The sequence below is a fragment of the Mesoplodon densirostris genome, chromosome 4 (genome assembly GCF_025265405.1).
Source record: "Mesoplodon densirostris isolate mMesDen1 chromosome 4, mMesDen1 primary haplotype, whole genome shotgun sequence".
Classification (NCBI taxonomy): domain Eukaryota; kingdom Metazoa; phylum Chordata; class Mammalia; order Artiodactyla; family Ziphiidae; genus Mesoplodon; species Mesoplodon densirostris.
In genome coordinates, this window is record NC_082664.1 from 2,757,559 (window position 1) to 2,773,657 (window position 16,099).

The 16,099-nt window shown below is 43.8% G+C and overlaps 2 protein-coding genes across 4 annotated transcripts in view; both read left to right on the top strand.

Moving 5' to 3' along the window:
- The window catches only part of PPP1R13B (protein phosphatase 1 regulatory subunit 13B), a 93,010-nt gene that overhangs the window by 35,831 nt on the left and 41,080 nt on the right, over positions 1–16,099 (top strand). For all 3 annotated transcript variants that reach the window (XM_060095554.1, XM_060095556.1, XM_060095555.1), the window contains exons 2-4: positions 16–163; positions 5,349–5,468; positions 13,067–13,143. In XM_060095554.1, the coding sequence (XP_059951537.1) occupies positions 16–163; positions 5,349–5,468; positions 13,067–13,143 (345 nt within the window). The remainder of the gene's footprint in view (positions 1–15; positions 164–5,348; positions 5,469–13,066; positions 13,144–16,099) is intronic.
- Positions 11,473–12,273, top strand: LOC132489105 (melanoma-associated antigen 10-like). The gene is given in 3 exon segments (XM_060098047.1): positions 11,473–11,601; positions 11,604–12,149; positions 12,151–12,273. Coding segments are annotated over 3 exon segments (798 nt in total).

The window sequence follows — 16,099 nt, forward strand, 5'->3', positions numbered from 1 at the left end:
ATCTTTCTCTTACAGATGATATTAACCGTGTTCTTGAGCAACAATGAACAGATTTTAACAGAAGTTCCTATAACACCAGAAACAACATGTCGGGATGTTGTAGAATTTTGCAAGGAACCTGGAGAAGGCAGTTGCCATTTAGCTGAAGTGTGGAGGGGAAATGGTATGTATTAGGCTCTATAAAGATGACTAAGTACATGAAATCCAGTGTTTATTGAATACAGAATGTTGTTTCTGGTTCTTTGTTATCTGAGGTAATAAGGAATTGAATAAAGTAAAAACTATTCTATCACATGAGGATAGGATGTTATAAATGCTGTTTGCAAAAAAGTGTGTTCTGTGATTTGACCCTCACCGTAGCCATGTGGAAGAAGCTGGGAAAGCGGATCCGTTCTCGTGTGAAGGCTTTCTGACATCACTGCTGACCAAACAAGAGTTCTCTGACCACTGAGACCTTACAGTGTTTTGTTTGTTGCATGTCAGGTTGTTCATCTGCTTTTCTTCTCCCTACGATAACTTCACTAAGACAAAAACATTATCGTGTTCCCCTGTGTACAAAGCCTTTTAAATAGTAAGTGCTTGTTTATTAAGTTGAGAAGAGTTAATACTGGCTCTTACATTTAAGGATTTGTCAGCTAGCTGGGCAGAGATGATCAGTGTAGGTAATATAATTACCGAATACAGAAAATTCTGCAAAAAAATGTGGACTGTCATGGAGGGGTGGAATTGAACTGGGATAGGATACACCAGGCGAGGGGAGCAGTGTGAGGGAAGGACAAGAGAAGAGCATGGACAAGGCGTGCTCCTCCGACAGCACTGAGAGGAGGGGGCCCGGGAGGGTGGGAACTAGACTAGCAAGGCCACCTGCTCCGGCAGCGTGTGGAAGGAGGTAGCTGTGTGCATGGATGGGTCTGAGTCAGGAAGCAAGAGAGTGGTCAGTTGGTACATGCTGTGTATGAGGTGGGCGTCCAGATGGATGTGTTTAAAGGACACTTAGGGATAATCAGTGAATTCTTGCACTTTTTAAAAATAATTTTTTAATTGAGGTATAATTGACATACAACATTTTATTAGTTTGAAATGTACTACATAATTATTTGATATTTGTATATATTGTGAAATGATCACCACAGTAAGTCTAGTTAGTATCCATTGCTGCACACAGTTACAGAATATTTTTTCTTGTGATGAGAACTTTTAAGGTCTACTCTCTTAGCAACTTCAAATATGCAGTATGTTTTTTTTTATTAATTTATTTTTGGAGGCATTGGATCTTTGTTGCTGTGCACAGGCTTTCTCTTGTTGCAGCGAGTGGGGGCTACTCTTCATTGTGGTGCATGGGCTTTTCATTGCAGTGGCTTCTCTTGTTGCAGAACATGGGCTGTAGGTGCACGGGCTTCAATAGTTGTGGCACACAGGCTCAGTAGTTGTGGCTCACAGGTTCTAGAGCACAAGCTCAGTAGTTGTTGTTCCGCAGCATGTAGGACCTTCCCGGACCAGGAATCGAACCCATGTCCCCTGCATTGGCAGGCAGATTCTTAACTACTGCACCACCGGGGAAGTCCCTGCAGTATGTATTATTAACTCTGGTCACCTTGCTGTATATTACATCCCCAGTAAGAGTTCTTTATATTATTGTAGATACAAGTCCCTTATTAGGTGTGTGATTTGTAAATATTTTCTTCCAAAGTCTTGTGCTTTTAATGTTATCCTTCAAATTCAGAGTAAAAACTTTAAGGACACATTGAGAGAAACTTGACTTTGATAAATGGTGGATTATTTACTAAAGTAGAAGTAAGAGTCCAGTTCCTCAGTTATCAGTCTGATATCAACTACAGGAAGAGGGGTGTTAAGTAATTGCAGTTTTTAGAGGACTAATGTTAGAGCCTGGTCATTCCATCATTGTTTGCTCTTCTCTAGCCTCTTAGCACTCTTGCTTTTTGTGGATTGCTGTCACTTCTTATTCCTTATCTGCCCCTTATATTAGTCTGGGAGAGCCCCAGTGGTCCCTAGCTGCTTGAGTCACTCAGTTGGTGCAGTCCTTGGCTCCAGGGCCATCTGAAATCATAACCTGTGGTCTAGCCTCATCAGGAATGAGGCCTACCTCCTCGGAGCACAGAGAGTCACAGCCACTGCTCCCACTGTCTAGAGCAGTCCCTAGCACCCACGCACCTTTGCTTCTCATCCCTTCCTTGAATCTCAGAGTGCGTTAAGGGTCCCTCCCCTTTGCTCCAGTACTGTCATTGTATTTATCAAAACATAATATAGTAGCTTTCATCTCTCTCTCTCTTATTGGACTAAAATTCCTGAAGACAGGAACTTGTTTGTTCACCATCATACCGCCAGTGCCCAGCCTGTTTCTCATAATAGGCCCTGAGTAAACACTTAAATCATTGAGTAAATTGGAGCAGCAAAGCGAGGTCTTGAAGAGATGGTGGTGAATGAGATTCAAAGGAAAGGGAAAAAGCACAGCCTTTCTCAGTCTTTTTTACCCCAGAGGAACCCTTAAGGTAATTTTCAGATTTTGGAGAACGCTTTGCATAAAAATTACTGCATCCATAACACATGGTATACTCATGTCATCAGTATTCAGAAATATGATACTCCAATGTAATTGTCAGTGCTTTTGAGAAGAGAGTATTTCTCTGTGGATCTGTGTATTAGTTTGCCCAGGCCGCCATAACAAAGTAACACAAACTGGGTGGCTTAAGTAAGAGAAATTCATCTTTTCACAATTCTGGAGGCTAGAGGTCTGAGATCAAGGTGTCAGCAAGGTTGGTTTCTCCTGAGGCCTCTCTCCTTGGCTTGTAGACAGCAGTCTTCTCCCTGTGTCCTTACATGGCCTTCCGTCTGTGTGTGTCTGTGTCCTAATCTCTTCTTAAAGAGACACCAGTCATTTGGATTAGGGCCCACCCTAATGACCTCATCTTAACTTATTACCTCTTTAAAGATCCTGTCTTCAAATAAGGTCACATTCTGAGGTACTAGGGGTTAGGACTTCAGCATATGAATTTGTGTGTGAAGGGACACAACCCAGCCCATAACAATCTGTTAACTTGGCCAGCTTATTATCCTGATCTTTTTGTTGTTCCCTTCCTCACAGAGTATGTCAGCTCTAATGCAAATCAGGAGTGTAGGTAGGACCTTCAGTTTTTCTTTTTGTGAAATTTCCTGCTTGATTTTCTTTTTGCCTTATCCAAGAATGGCTGAAAGTCTTATCATAGATTTCTCCATTACGTAAGATTCTAATGAGGTATAGTATGCTATTAATTCTACATGATACATGTGGGATAGTTTTGTTTTCACTTTAAAACAGAAATAACGTTTTAGTTAAACCTTCTTATTTAAGAAAGGTAGTGAAGCTTAGCTTGCTTTTCTTTTTTTTTTTTTTTTTTTGGTACGGGGGCCTCTCACTGTTGTGGCCTCTCCCGTTGCGGAGCACAGGCTCCGGACGCGCAGCCTCAGCGACCGTAGCTCATGGGCCCAGCTGCTCCGCAGCATGTGGGATCTTCCTGGACCGGGGCCCGAACCTGTGTCCCCTGCATCGGCAGGCGGATTCTCAACCACTGCGCCACCAGGGAAGCCCTAGCTTGCTTTTCTTGAAGTTAGTCTTTAAAAATTTTTTTATTTATAAAGGGAAACATTTTTTTCAATAACTGGCTTTAAGGCAAAATTGGAGTTTTAACTTTGTAAAGTTATGCTCAAACTTGGTAGATTTAAGTGAAGATTGTAAACTGATTTTAATTAATGTGAAAAAAATTTGTAAGCCAAAGCAATATGAATAAAAATATGGCCTAAGACACAATTTTATGTAAAACCAAGGGACACGATTAGGCTTAAACATGGGCCTCACAGCTATAAAACTACAATATACAAGTTCTTAAAAATCTTTTTTATAGGCCTATATCCATAAAAAGTGTTACTTTCAAAACTAAAAATATGGAATGATATTACTTCATTAGGGTTCAATTTGTGCTTGCTTTTCGCTGTACAAATACTCAGTTCAGAGTTGAACTAAGCACACACAGATTTCATTTTCAACTGAGATGAGATGATTTATGTCCTTGCCCTTGATGTTAGTTGAATAGACAAAGCTTGCCTGCACATGTAGGAAGATGAAACGGCAGCAGCACAATGTGCGCTGCATTTCTGTGACTGGTGGGGTTTTCTTCCTTACGGAAGTCTGGCACTTATCTAGGACTGAACAGTAAATCACACCTTGAATGTATGACGAGGCTTCAGCTTGCACAACTCTTTCTCTTGACTCAGTGTCGGGTTCTCAGGCTGAGCAGGAGGAGCCTCTCGCCCAGACATACTCCTGTGTTGAAAGGAGCCAAAATACTGTTGGGTTTTGTCCTGCTCCTCTCCCACGCCAGGCCGTTTTCTGTGAGCCTTGGAACTTGCCGATATCCTTTCTCGCTTTCAAGCACAAGCAGCAGTGGGAACATTTCAAGATTTCCTTTTAATTGAGATAAAATTCACATAGCATAAAAATCCCCATTTTAGTGTACAACTTCGTGGTTTTCAGGACATTCTCAGTGTTGTGCAACTATTTCCAAACTCTGAACCTCCCCATTCCTTCCTCCCCCAGGCAACCACTGTATTACTTTCTGGCTCTGTGTGTTTGACTGTTTGAGGCATCTCATATAAATTGTATCATATAATATGTGACTTTTAAAAAAAGTTATTTATTTATTTTTAATGTGTGACTTTTTGATCTAGCTTTTTTCTCTTAGCATGTTTTCAGGATTCATCCATGTTGTAGCATGTATCAATACTTAATTTCTTTTTTTGGCTGCAAATATCCATTGTATGGTATACAACAGTTTATTTATCCTTTCATCAGTTAATGGACACTTGGGTTGTTTCCACTTTTTGGCTACTATGAATATTGCTGCTGTGAACATTCACATACAAGTGTTTGTGTGGGCTAGCTGTATTGCCAGCAAGTGCGTTGTCAAGCCCTTTATACATCTGATTGCCTCCTGTAACATTTTAATGAATAACAAGATTCGGCCAATTTGTTAATGTTTCTTTGAAAGAGTGGGAGGCATACTGCTTCATGATAAATATACTAAAGGACATTGTTTTCACTGTTCCCCATTTAATGTTGCAAAATTGCTTTTATGTTTACTTCTTTGTGTTTATATGTTACCTAAATTATTTCCCCTTCATGGTCTTGCTTTCGTTTCATTAAAGTTAAAATTCAGTGCTTGTAATATCCTTGAATTCTAATATATGTGTACATTTATTTTAAATTATTTTTATTCATTTTTTACTTTTGGTAGGAGTCATTTTGCTTGTTCCTGGGAAAAGTAAGATTTTTTGTTTGTTTGTTTTTTTCCTAGAGCGTCCCATACCCTTTGATTATATGATGTATGAACATCTTCAGAAGTGGGGGCCACGAAGGGAAGAAGTGAAATTTTTTCTTCGACATGAAGATTCCCCAACCGAGAGCAGTGAACAAGGTAGATAAGTGCTTTTTCCCCCATTTGCTAATTTTTGCCATAAAAGTTAATTTAAACATTAAATTAATTAAAATTAATTTAAGGATTAACAGGAATAAATATTAAATTATTCACATGATTTTCCCCCTTTCACTAACAAGTGGTGAGAGGGAGAGTTGGTATCTCACAGGGTTTTTTGACCTCTGTTATTGCAGTTTATGATTATTTCACACTTTCAGCCTCCTCAGGATCCTAAGTTAGTCACATAATGCACTGAAACGTGTAAGGGGACCTGCTGTTGAAAAGGATTGCTTTTGATAAATATCACATGGATGAAATCTCTAGATTTTAAGAATAAATGAAACCATGAAAGGATCATAAAAATTCTGGGAAATATATATATATATATATATATATATATATATATATATATATGTGTGTATATATACACATATATGTATATGGAGAGAGAAAGAAAAACAGAAAAACAAGAACAAGACCTAAGTGGGGAGTTCTCTGGTGGCCTAGTGGTTAGGATTCTGGGCTTTCACTGCCACAGCCTGGGTTCAGTCCCTGGTTGGGGAACTGAGATCCTGCAAGCTGCACGGTGTGGCCAAAAAAAAAAAAAAAAAAAAAAAAGGAACAAGGCCTAAGTGTAGCTAACTCTAAACCATATAGAAAAGACAAACCAAATTATTAAAATAAAAAACCTCTTTGCATGGCAATAACCACATTAAAGCAAGGTCAAAAGACAAATTATAAACTGGGAAACAGCATTTATAGCTCATATTGCAAAGGGCTAATTTCCTTTACATAAAATGATAAGAAAAAAAACAGTAAAAAAAAAATGGGCAAAATATACAAACCTGCTGTTCACAGAAAAGGAAATATTCATGACCCAGAAGTATATGAAAAGAAGTTCAGCCTTACTCCTAAGAAAAGAAATGTAGGAAAAACACTGAGATACTGTATTTCACCTGTCACGTGGCCAAGATTAGAACATTTAATAACACAGTGTTGGCAAGAACGCTGAGAAGCAGGCAGTCTTCCACATTGTTGGCAGCTTCTGTAGAGGGCAGTTTGGTGGTATCTATTAAGCTTACAAAAGCATGAAACCTTTCACCCAGCAATCTCACTTTTGAGAATTTATCCTAAAGCTGTGTCTGCACACATACAAAATGACATATACATAGTGTAACTCATGGGCACTGCTGGTAGGAGCAGCCTTCAACGCCCTCCAGGGGCGTCGACTGAAGAAACCGGAGTACATCTGCTCTGTGCCCTGTCCCAAACCACTTCCTGCACTTGTCACTTGAATAAGCAACAGTGTACACACATGCTGCCTCCTGTGTAACAGAGATGAAAGAGTAATGACGTATTCTGTGTTGGCTTGTGTGTATGAAATATCTTTGGAACGATAAGTAAGAAACTGGTAACATGGCTAGCCTCGGGGGAAGGCTGCTGGGTAGGGGAAGGAGGGAGGGAAGATTGGTCATTTATATCTTTTGGTTCCTTTTGAATTTTTTTTTTTTTTTTTTTTTTGCGGTATGTGGGCCTCTCACTGCTGCGGCCTCTCGCGTTGCGGAGCACAGGCTCCGGATGCGCAGGCTCAGCGGCCATGGCTCACAGGCCCAGCCGCTCCGCGGCATGCGGGATCTTCCCAGACCGGGGCACAAACCTGTGTCCCCTGCATCGGCAGGCGGACTCTCAACCACTGCGCCACCAGGGAAGCCCTCCTTTTGAATTTTTTTTTTAATTATTTATTTTATTTATTTTTGCCTGTGTGGGTCTTCGTTGTGGCGTGTGGGCTTCTCATTGAGATGGCTTCTCTTGTTGCAGAGCACGGGCTCGAGGCACGCGGACTTCAGTAGTTGTGGCGCGCAGGCTCGGTAGTTGTGGCTCGTGGGCTGTAGAGCGCAGGCTTAGTAGTTGTGGTGCACGGGCCTAGTTGCTCTGCGGCATGTGGGATCTTCCTGGACCAGGGCTCGAACCCATGTTCCCTGCATTGGCAGGCGGATTCTTAACCACTGCACCACCAGAGAAACCTGTTTCCTTTTGAATTTTGAACGATAGGAATATACTACTTTTTAAAAAAAAATTCTATTGGAGTATAGTACATTTACAATGTTGTGTTAGTTTCAGGTATACAGCAAAATGAATCTATTATACGTATACATATATCCACTCTTTTTTAGATTCTTTTTTCAAATAGGCCATTACAGAGTACTGAGTAGAGTTCCCTGTGCTGTACAGTAGATCCTTATTAGTTATCTATTTTATATATAGCAGTGTGTATATGTCAATACCAATTTCCCATAAACTACTTATTTTTGAATTAAAATTTAAAATAAGGGAATCTTTTTTTTGGAAAGCATATACACTGTACAGTTAAGAAAGAAACCTTTGTTATTTAACGGTGATTATGGATTACTTCTTGTATTTAAAAAAAATAAACAATGAAAGGACATCCTTTTGTAAAAAGAAGATTCTTTTATTAGAAGTTATCCCTCTTTATTTATTTATTTTTTGCTGAGCCACATGGCTTGTGGGATCTGAGTTCCCCGACCAGGGATTGAGCCCACATCTTCTGCATTGGAAGCACAGAGTCTTAAGTACTGGACCACCAGGGAAGTCCCTAGTTGTATTTTTTTTTTAATACCTACTTATGTATTTGGCTGCTTCACGTCTTTGTTGCAGCGCGCGGGTTCCTCGTTGTAGTGCGCGGGCTTCTCTCTAGTGATATGCAAGTTTTTCTGTCTCTAGTTGTGGTGCACAGGCTCCAGGGCGCATGGGCTCTGGAGTTTGTGGCGTGCGGGCTCTCTCGTTGAGGCACGCAAGCTCAGTAGTTGTGGCGCGCGGGCTTAGTTGCCCCATGGCGTGTGGGATCTTAGTTCCTTGACCAGGGATCAAACCTGTGTCCCCTGCATTAGAAGGGAGATTCTTTACCCCTGGACCACCAAGGAAGTCCCTGTATTTTTAATTAAAGGATATTTTGCCCCTAGGATGAGCTACTGTCTGCTTTAAAATCATCTTCCCATAGCTGTAAATATCATGCTGTTTTTCACAATGCATCATTACTTCTGGTTTTTATTCCACTGGGTGCTGGTCATCTGGAGTCAGAAGACCAAGACTCCAGGCCTAGCTCTTCATCCATTTCTACCTTAGAAAAGGGCCCTGCCTCTCTGGACGGACTCCTCCTGAGGAGGATTAGACTAGCTGGCAGTTAAAGCACTGTTCTAGTGCTAAGAACTTACTTTAACTCTCTACCTGAGTGCTCCAAATATTTATACTCTATAGTTAAATTAAAAGTTTTATATTTTACTTTAATCATTATAATATATGTACATAACCCTTACTGTCCCAGGATGGTGGAATGGGGGGAAGGTCTTATATTGATCTCACTCTGTAAAGTCTGGAAGCATTAGGGATACTTGAGAGAACTGTCTAGAGTCACAAGGAAGGGGACAGCACTGACCTTCCAGTTGACCTTCATTGTCACACCGGATGCTGCTCAGTCTCGTTGTGCTGACGTGGCAAGTACACCCGAGACAGTGGAAGAGCCGGATGCTGAGCTGTGTGAGGTTAAGGAGACAATGCGTCCCAGGGGGATGGGGCTCGAGATGAGGGCCTTGAAGAGGGAGTCGGACCTGGAGGGGAGAGTACAGAGCTGCTGCATTGAAGGCAGGGGACCAGGATGAAGGAGGCTCCGAGGGGAGTGGTGCCAGGGAGTACACCTTTCTCGACCCGGGCTGGTATGGAGGGTTGGTCAGGATTGGAAGAACCAAATTCATCACACGACTCTCATCTCTCATCACGACTTTTCACAACTTTCAGCAAAGTCCCTGCTTCCCTATTTAATACTCCTCAGCTTAGCTTTGATGGCATTTGTAATGGGACCCTGCCCATCTCCTCAACCTCACTGTTTCTTCTTTCTCTCTTCCACCATATTCTTTGTTGCATATTCATTCCCTGTCGTGCCCTAACTCAGAATTCCATCTTCCTCCAGCTGTGATGCTCCACCCTCTTCCCTTTTTCCTCTGCCTGTGCTTCTGCATGTTCTGCCTGTCTCTCAGAGCTCAAGAAGAAAGGTGGCAGGTAGAACAGCTCTCACTGGGTGCTGTGTTCTGTTTTATTTCTGTTCACTGAACTTCTCCTCCAGCTTACATTCTAAGCAGCCAGAGGTGAAGATCCGAGACTCATGTTTCCTCTCTGCTCCCCACAGAGCTGAGGACAAGCCAGTTGTCACCGATATATATTGTTTAAAAGGAGTTACACTTGAGTATTTATTGCCTGTAGAACTATAAGATATAACAAGAAGTAAAGGACAACCCTGACTTAAAAGAGTAGGAATTCCCTATATGGAAGCTAGAGGAGAGTGTGGAGGACATTTCCTTCAGTCACCTTGTATACCTGGGGGAGCAGAAGCTTAATGTGTAAAGTAACTTGGTGCAGGTCATGTGCAGAGTGTAAGCTAGAATCTGGGGGCTGGTGTGATGGAGTTTGGAGCGAGGCCTCCTGGGTTCAGCACCGGCCCTGCTGCTTACTCAGTTTGGACCTTGGGCAAGTGACTTCACATCCCTGTGCCTCCGTTTCCTTATGTGCGGGGCACATTCGGTTGTGGTGGCAGTTAATGAGGTGTCCTGGCAAAGTGCTCACTGAATGTCAGCTCTTATTATTATTTTCTGACTCCAGAATGCAAGATCATCAAGTTTCTTCTTTACCATCAAAGATTAAGTGGCACTTGATATAATTTCAATGTTGTGTGTTTTATAGTATTCTAATTTGATGGCTTGCTGTTTGCAAGAGGCAGCAATGATAGAATATTAAATTAACCCAAGTACCTTATTTCTTAAAAATACTAATAACTAAGAATTTAATTTACCCTGTAAACTGATAGATGCTATAGTCTAGGATGTGTGTATGCATTATTTCTGCTAATAGGAAATATGATAGCTGTGATGAAATGGCTATTGTATATTATGCGACTGTGTTCGGTCGCATACTCTGTCATTCCCAGTTGTTTAACCTCATTTTTCATTATCACCTCCCTAAGGGCCCTTTACTGGATATAGTATTCTTACTTGCCCCTGTCTTCCCCCTATCAGATGTACTGTATATCTGTTTATGTACCCAGTAGCTTTGCTTTATACATAAAAAGAAGATTTTTTAAAAAAATAAATGGATTTATTTATTTTTGGCTGCATTGGGTCTTTGTTGCTGTGCGTGGGCTTTCTTCAGTTGCGGCGAGCGGGGGCTACTCTTCGTTGCAGTGCACAAGCTTCTCATTGCAGTGGCTTCTCTTGTTGCAGAGCATGGGCTCTAGGCGCACGGTCTTCAGTAGTTGTGGTACGTGGGCTCAGTAGTTGGGGCTCGCGGGCTCTAGAGCGCAGGCTCAGTAGCTGTGGCGCACGGGCTTAGTTGCTCCGTTGCATGTGGGATCTTCCCGGAGCAGGGCTCAAACCCGTGTCCCCTGCATTGGCAGCTGGATTTGTAACCACTGCACCACCAGGGAAGTCCAAGCTTTAATTTTTAATAAAAATTAGTTGTGGTAAAATATACATAACGGAAAAGAAACTCTGAAGTCTGACTGTGGGCAAAGAGGCACCACTGGAAGCTGTGCTTCTTCTTGGACCCTCCCCTGCGGTCAGGGGTGCTGCAGCTCCCACCCAGCCTCCAGTCTGGGGCACAGAGTCACTCTGCATGGGGTGCAGCTGGTCGGAGGCTCAGAGCTGACCGGGAGGTAGCCTGTTCCAGCCAGCATTTCATCCAGGACCCAAGAGGGCTCCAGGAACCGGAAGGTGAAGGCCCAGGTCTGAGGACCGTGTCCTTAGGTCACAGAGCAGAGGAGGCCCAGGCAGTGCCAGGAGTCAAGGTGAGGTTGGCAGGGGACAGGCCGCCCAGGAGGTACGCCCCTGTGAGGCCTGAGAGCACCCCTCAGAAGAAGACCTGCCCATGGTCCCCATCTGTCACCCCTACCCACACTCCTGTCGGCGGCCCGACCCCAGTCATCAGGCCCCTGGTCCAGATGAGTGAGCTCTGCAAGCCTGAGGCAGACCTTCAAGACCCAGTCCAGGCCCAGGGCCCAGTGGAGGTGCAGCTGTTCAGGGCTGAGGGGGAGGAGGCTGCATCCCCCTCATCCTCCTCCTCCCCAGTCTGTGCCCCGCCCCAACCCAGGCCGAGTCCTTGTCCCAGGAGGCACTTAATGTGATGATGGCTGACCTGGTGGGGTTCCTGCTCCTCAAGTATCGTGCCAAGGAGCCGACCACCAAGACGGAAGTGCTGAATATGGTCCTCAAAGACCATCCGGACCACTTCCTTGTCGTCTTCAGCCAAGCCTGCGAGTGCATGCAGCTGGTCTTTGGCATGGATGTGAAGGAGGTGGACCCCAGCAAGCACACCTATGTCCTGGTCCCCACCCTGGGCCTCACCTGGGATGCCATGCTGACCGATGGGCAGAGCATGCCCAAGGCTGGCCTCCTGGTGATGCTTCTGTCCGTGATCCTCCTGCAGGGTGAATGTGCCTCTGAGGAGGAAGTCTGGGAAGCACTGATCATCATGGGGGTGTATGCAGGGAAGCAGCACTGCATCTATGGGGAGCCCAGGGAGCTGCTCACCAAAGTGTGGGTGCAGGAGGGCTACCTGGAGTACTGGCAGGTGCCCCACAGCGACCCCGCCCACTACGAGTTCCTGTGGGGTCCCCGGGGCCAACATGGAGACCAGCAAGTGGCAGGTCCTGGAGTATCTGCTCAGGGTCCATCGATGGGATCCCAGGTCCTTCCCAACCCTGTCTGCAGAGGCTGTGAGCATTGAGGAAGAGGGGCCCTGAGCCAGAGCAGCAGCCAGGCTCCTTCCAGGCCCACATCCAACAGCTTTTCTTGCAGGGCAGGAAGGGAGGCTGATCCTCCACTGTGAGTGTGAAGAGGGAGCAGTCAGCCTTGCAAGTAGTGAGGGTCCGGGAGAGTTGGGGGAACACGGTGTATAGCATCTTTGGGTTCCTGTTGTGTATGATGACATGGAATTTCATCTCTGTTTTCTTTAGGAATTCTTCAAATATTGTTCCTTTTAAAAGAAGGCTTAATAAGCTTCGGTATCTAAGTTTGTGAATGACATTGATCACACATGTATTTGCGCTAATTCAGTCCAATGACAAGAGTTTTGCTATTTTATAAAACAAATTGTAAGATTCCCATATTATTTTGTGATCCTGAACAAGATAACATGGCATTGGAATATGAATCTCTTGGAAATGAGAAAGAACTTCAGAATAAAATTGATGGGGTCAAGAAAAAGAGAAATAAAAGTAGAAGTTAATTCTAAAAAATATATACACACACACACATAACGTAAAATTTACCATCTTGACCATTTTCTAAGTGTTAGAAACTTTTTGATATAAAGCAATTTCAAAATTCTGAAATAGAATATTCGAAAAAATTTTCATTTAAACAACTTTATGTATACAGGTTGATTATAAGACATTTTTTCAACTGTACTAATTTTTGAGTTGTCCAGCCTGGTATTTTATACTTGTGTTCAATAAATATTTGAATAAGTGAAGAAATGGTAAAATATCGTTTTTCTAGTATGTCTTTTAGTAAGTTTGGCCTTCATTTCTCTAGGTGGCCGTCAGACCCAAGAGCAAAGAACTCAGAGAAATGTAATAAATGTACCTGGAGAAAAACGCACTGAAAATGGGGTAAGTAATAGTGAATTAAATTGAAAATTTTTAATTGCTTTTTATAGGTACTAATGAATTGGGGTTATAATTTATTTTTAAAGAATTAATTTTGGGGTAGTGCTAACCGAAAACCATAAAACAGCCAATTATTTTACCAGCAAAACAAGCTTATTTGGGAACAGTGAAAAATTGCAATTCAGGACCCGCAGCTCTGGACAACCACATCCCAGTCCTCTAAAGCAAGAGGAAACTTTTTTAGAGGAGAAGGGGAAGTTGGGAGGGGCTGCTGTCAACAAAACATCTGTTGGAGGAACCTGAGAGTTCGAAGTGTGGTGGCTTTTCATTGGCTGAATTGTCAGGCAAGGAGGAGATCGTTCTTCCTGCTGCTGGTGGCAGTAGAGTGGTGTTACTTCCTCTGGGGATGCACAGTACGTCTCTTCCTGTTAGGATCTGCACCAGTGTCTAGTTGTATGTGTGTGAGAGCTCCCCATTGTGGCTTCCCAACTCCATTTTCCTAAGGTTGCCCTGTATTTTCACAGAAGTTGTCATTTCTGTTGAATATTTCAAACATTTTATGAAGTTACAAAGCGACAGTCACTTGAGTGGTAATGGTTTTATTAATCCACACCATGGCCCATGCACTGGATGGTCTCAAGCAGAGCAGTGCCCTCCATGCCCGTTACATGTTGCCGCCCACGGCATGTCCTGGAGCAGCAGCTGCGTGCGTGCCTCTGTGCTCATGACAATGGCCTGTCCCCAGGAAGCAAATGGTCTAGTCTCTAGACTAAGAGATGGGCAGGCAGACTTGCTTTGTATCTTCAGTGTTGATGTCTTGAACCTTCTGTCAGGTCTTAAAAGACAAAGTGCCTGGTGGGTTGAAGTCTTCATAGGTGCCTCCAGGAAAGAGAACTTCCTTTATCATATGGTGTAGAGTTGGAGAATAGGCCTAACATTGATATAGGTGAGGAAGTTTGTCTAAGTAGAAGGGTTCTTTTTTTTTCCTTCTTTTTTTAATATTTATTTATTTTATTTGGTTGCATCGGGTCTTCGTTGCAGCAGGTGGGCTCCTTAGTTGTGGCTTGCAGGCTCCTTTGTTGTGGCACATGGGCTCCTTAGCTGTGGCATGCGTGTGGGATCTAGTTCCCTGACCAGGGATTGAACCTGGCCCCCTGCATTGGGAGCACTGAGTCTTATCCACTGTGCCACCAGGGAAGTACTAAAGGGTTCTTTTTAAGAAATACATGTTAAAAGAATGAGCAGAGGGCCTCCCTGGTGGCGCAAGTGGTTGAGAGTCCGCCTGCCGATGCAGGGGATACGGGTTCGTGCCCCGGTCTGGGAGGATCCCATGTGCCGCGGAGCGGCTGGGCCCGTGAGCCATGGCCGCTGAGCCTGCGCGTCCGGAGCCTGCGCGTCCGGAGCCTGCGCGTCCGGAGCCTGCGCGTCCGGAGCCTGTGCTCCGCAACGGGGGAGGCCACAACAGTGAGAGGCCCGCATACCGCAAAAAAAAAAAAAAAAAAAAAAAAAAAAAAAAGAATGAGCAGAAATGAATGAATGAGGGTGAATGAATGAGAGAAGGAAGAACGAGAAATTTTCACCATGGTCTTTTCTGGAAGTTTTAGTAATAAGTTTTCCAAATAATTTTCAGGCTGGAGAATTAGTTTCTTTTTCTGGCTCTGCCACTAACTAGGTATGTAGCCTTGGGTGGGTCACCCCCTGGCATGTGCTTGGCACAGCTATACACTGGAAAAAGCACCGGCCTGGAGTGCGGAGGGCCCATGCTCAGACACGGCTTCAGAACTTTCTAACTAGCTAAGTCTGAGCAAGTTACTTTTCCTCTGTACTTTCCAACACGCTATTATTGATTTCCGATTTTATTTCTTTTATTGGCTACCATTGTGACTTTAAATGATATACTTAAGTCTCTGTTTCTTTGTATGATAAACGTTAAACCATGTCTCTGGACCTCCCTTCTTGTAAGATGAGGGTATTAGCACCCCCTCCCTTTTCTCCGTCTCCCCTTCCCTCCTGTCCTACCTTCCAGCTTTTTCAGCTGTACTTTTTTTCTTTTTTTTTTTTTTTTGTGGTATGCGGGCCTCTCAGTGCTGTGGCCTCTCCTGTTGTGGAGCACAGGCTCCGAACGCGCAGGCCCAGCGGCCATGGCTCACGGGCCCAGCCGCTCCGCGGCCTGTGGGATCCTCCCGGACCGGGGCACAAACCCGTGTCCCCTGCATCGGCAGGCGGACTCTCAACCACTGCGCCACCAGGGAAGCCCTTTTTTAATTAATTTATTTATTTTTGGCTGTGTTGGGTCTTCGTTGCTGCACACGGGCTTTCTCTAGTTGCAGCAAGCTGGGGCTACTCTTCGTTGCAGTGCGTGGGCTTCTCATTGCAGTGGCTTCTCATTGCGGAGCATGGGCTCTAGGCCTGCAGGCTTCAGTAGTTGTGGCACGTGGGCTCAGTAGTTGTGGCTCGCGGGCTCTAGAGAGCAGGCTCAGTAGTTGTGGCGCACGGGCTTAGTTGCTCCGCGGCATGTGGGATCTTTCCAGACCAGGCATCGAACCCATGTCCCCTGCATTGGCATGCGGATTCTTAACCACTGCGCCACCAGGGAAGCCCTCAGCTGTACTTTTATGTTGTCAATGCTGATAATATTTGTGTACTTTTATCTAAGTATAGTTAAGACTTTATACTTTGTTTATACATTGGTTATAAAGTTGAAAACCATTTAATGGTGTTTATTATTTTAGATTTTTCAGATATTATCCATTGCAGAGCCAAGTGCTATACTAGATTATATTTTCTTCTTTTTGGTTCCAATGTCCTAATCCTTGTGCCACTCAAGGAGAACTATTCCTAATGTCAAGATTAAGGATTCTCCTTCCTTACCCTTCAATTTCTAAAGATCATTCCACAAATCCTCTTCTTATTCCTGCCTTCTGATATACTTGTCCACTCCAAATCTAGAGCCTTTGTG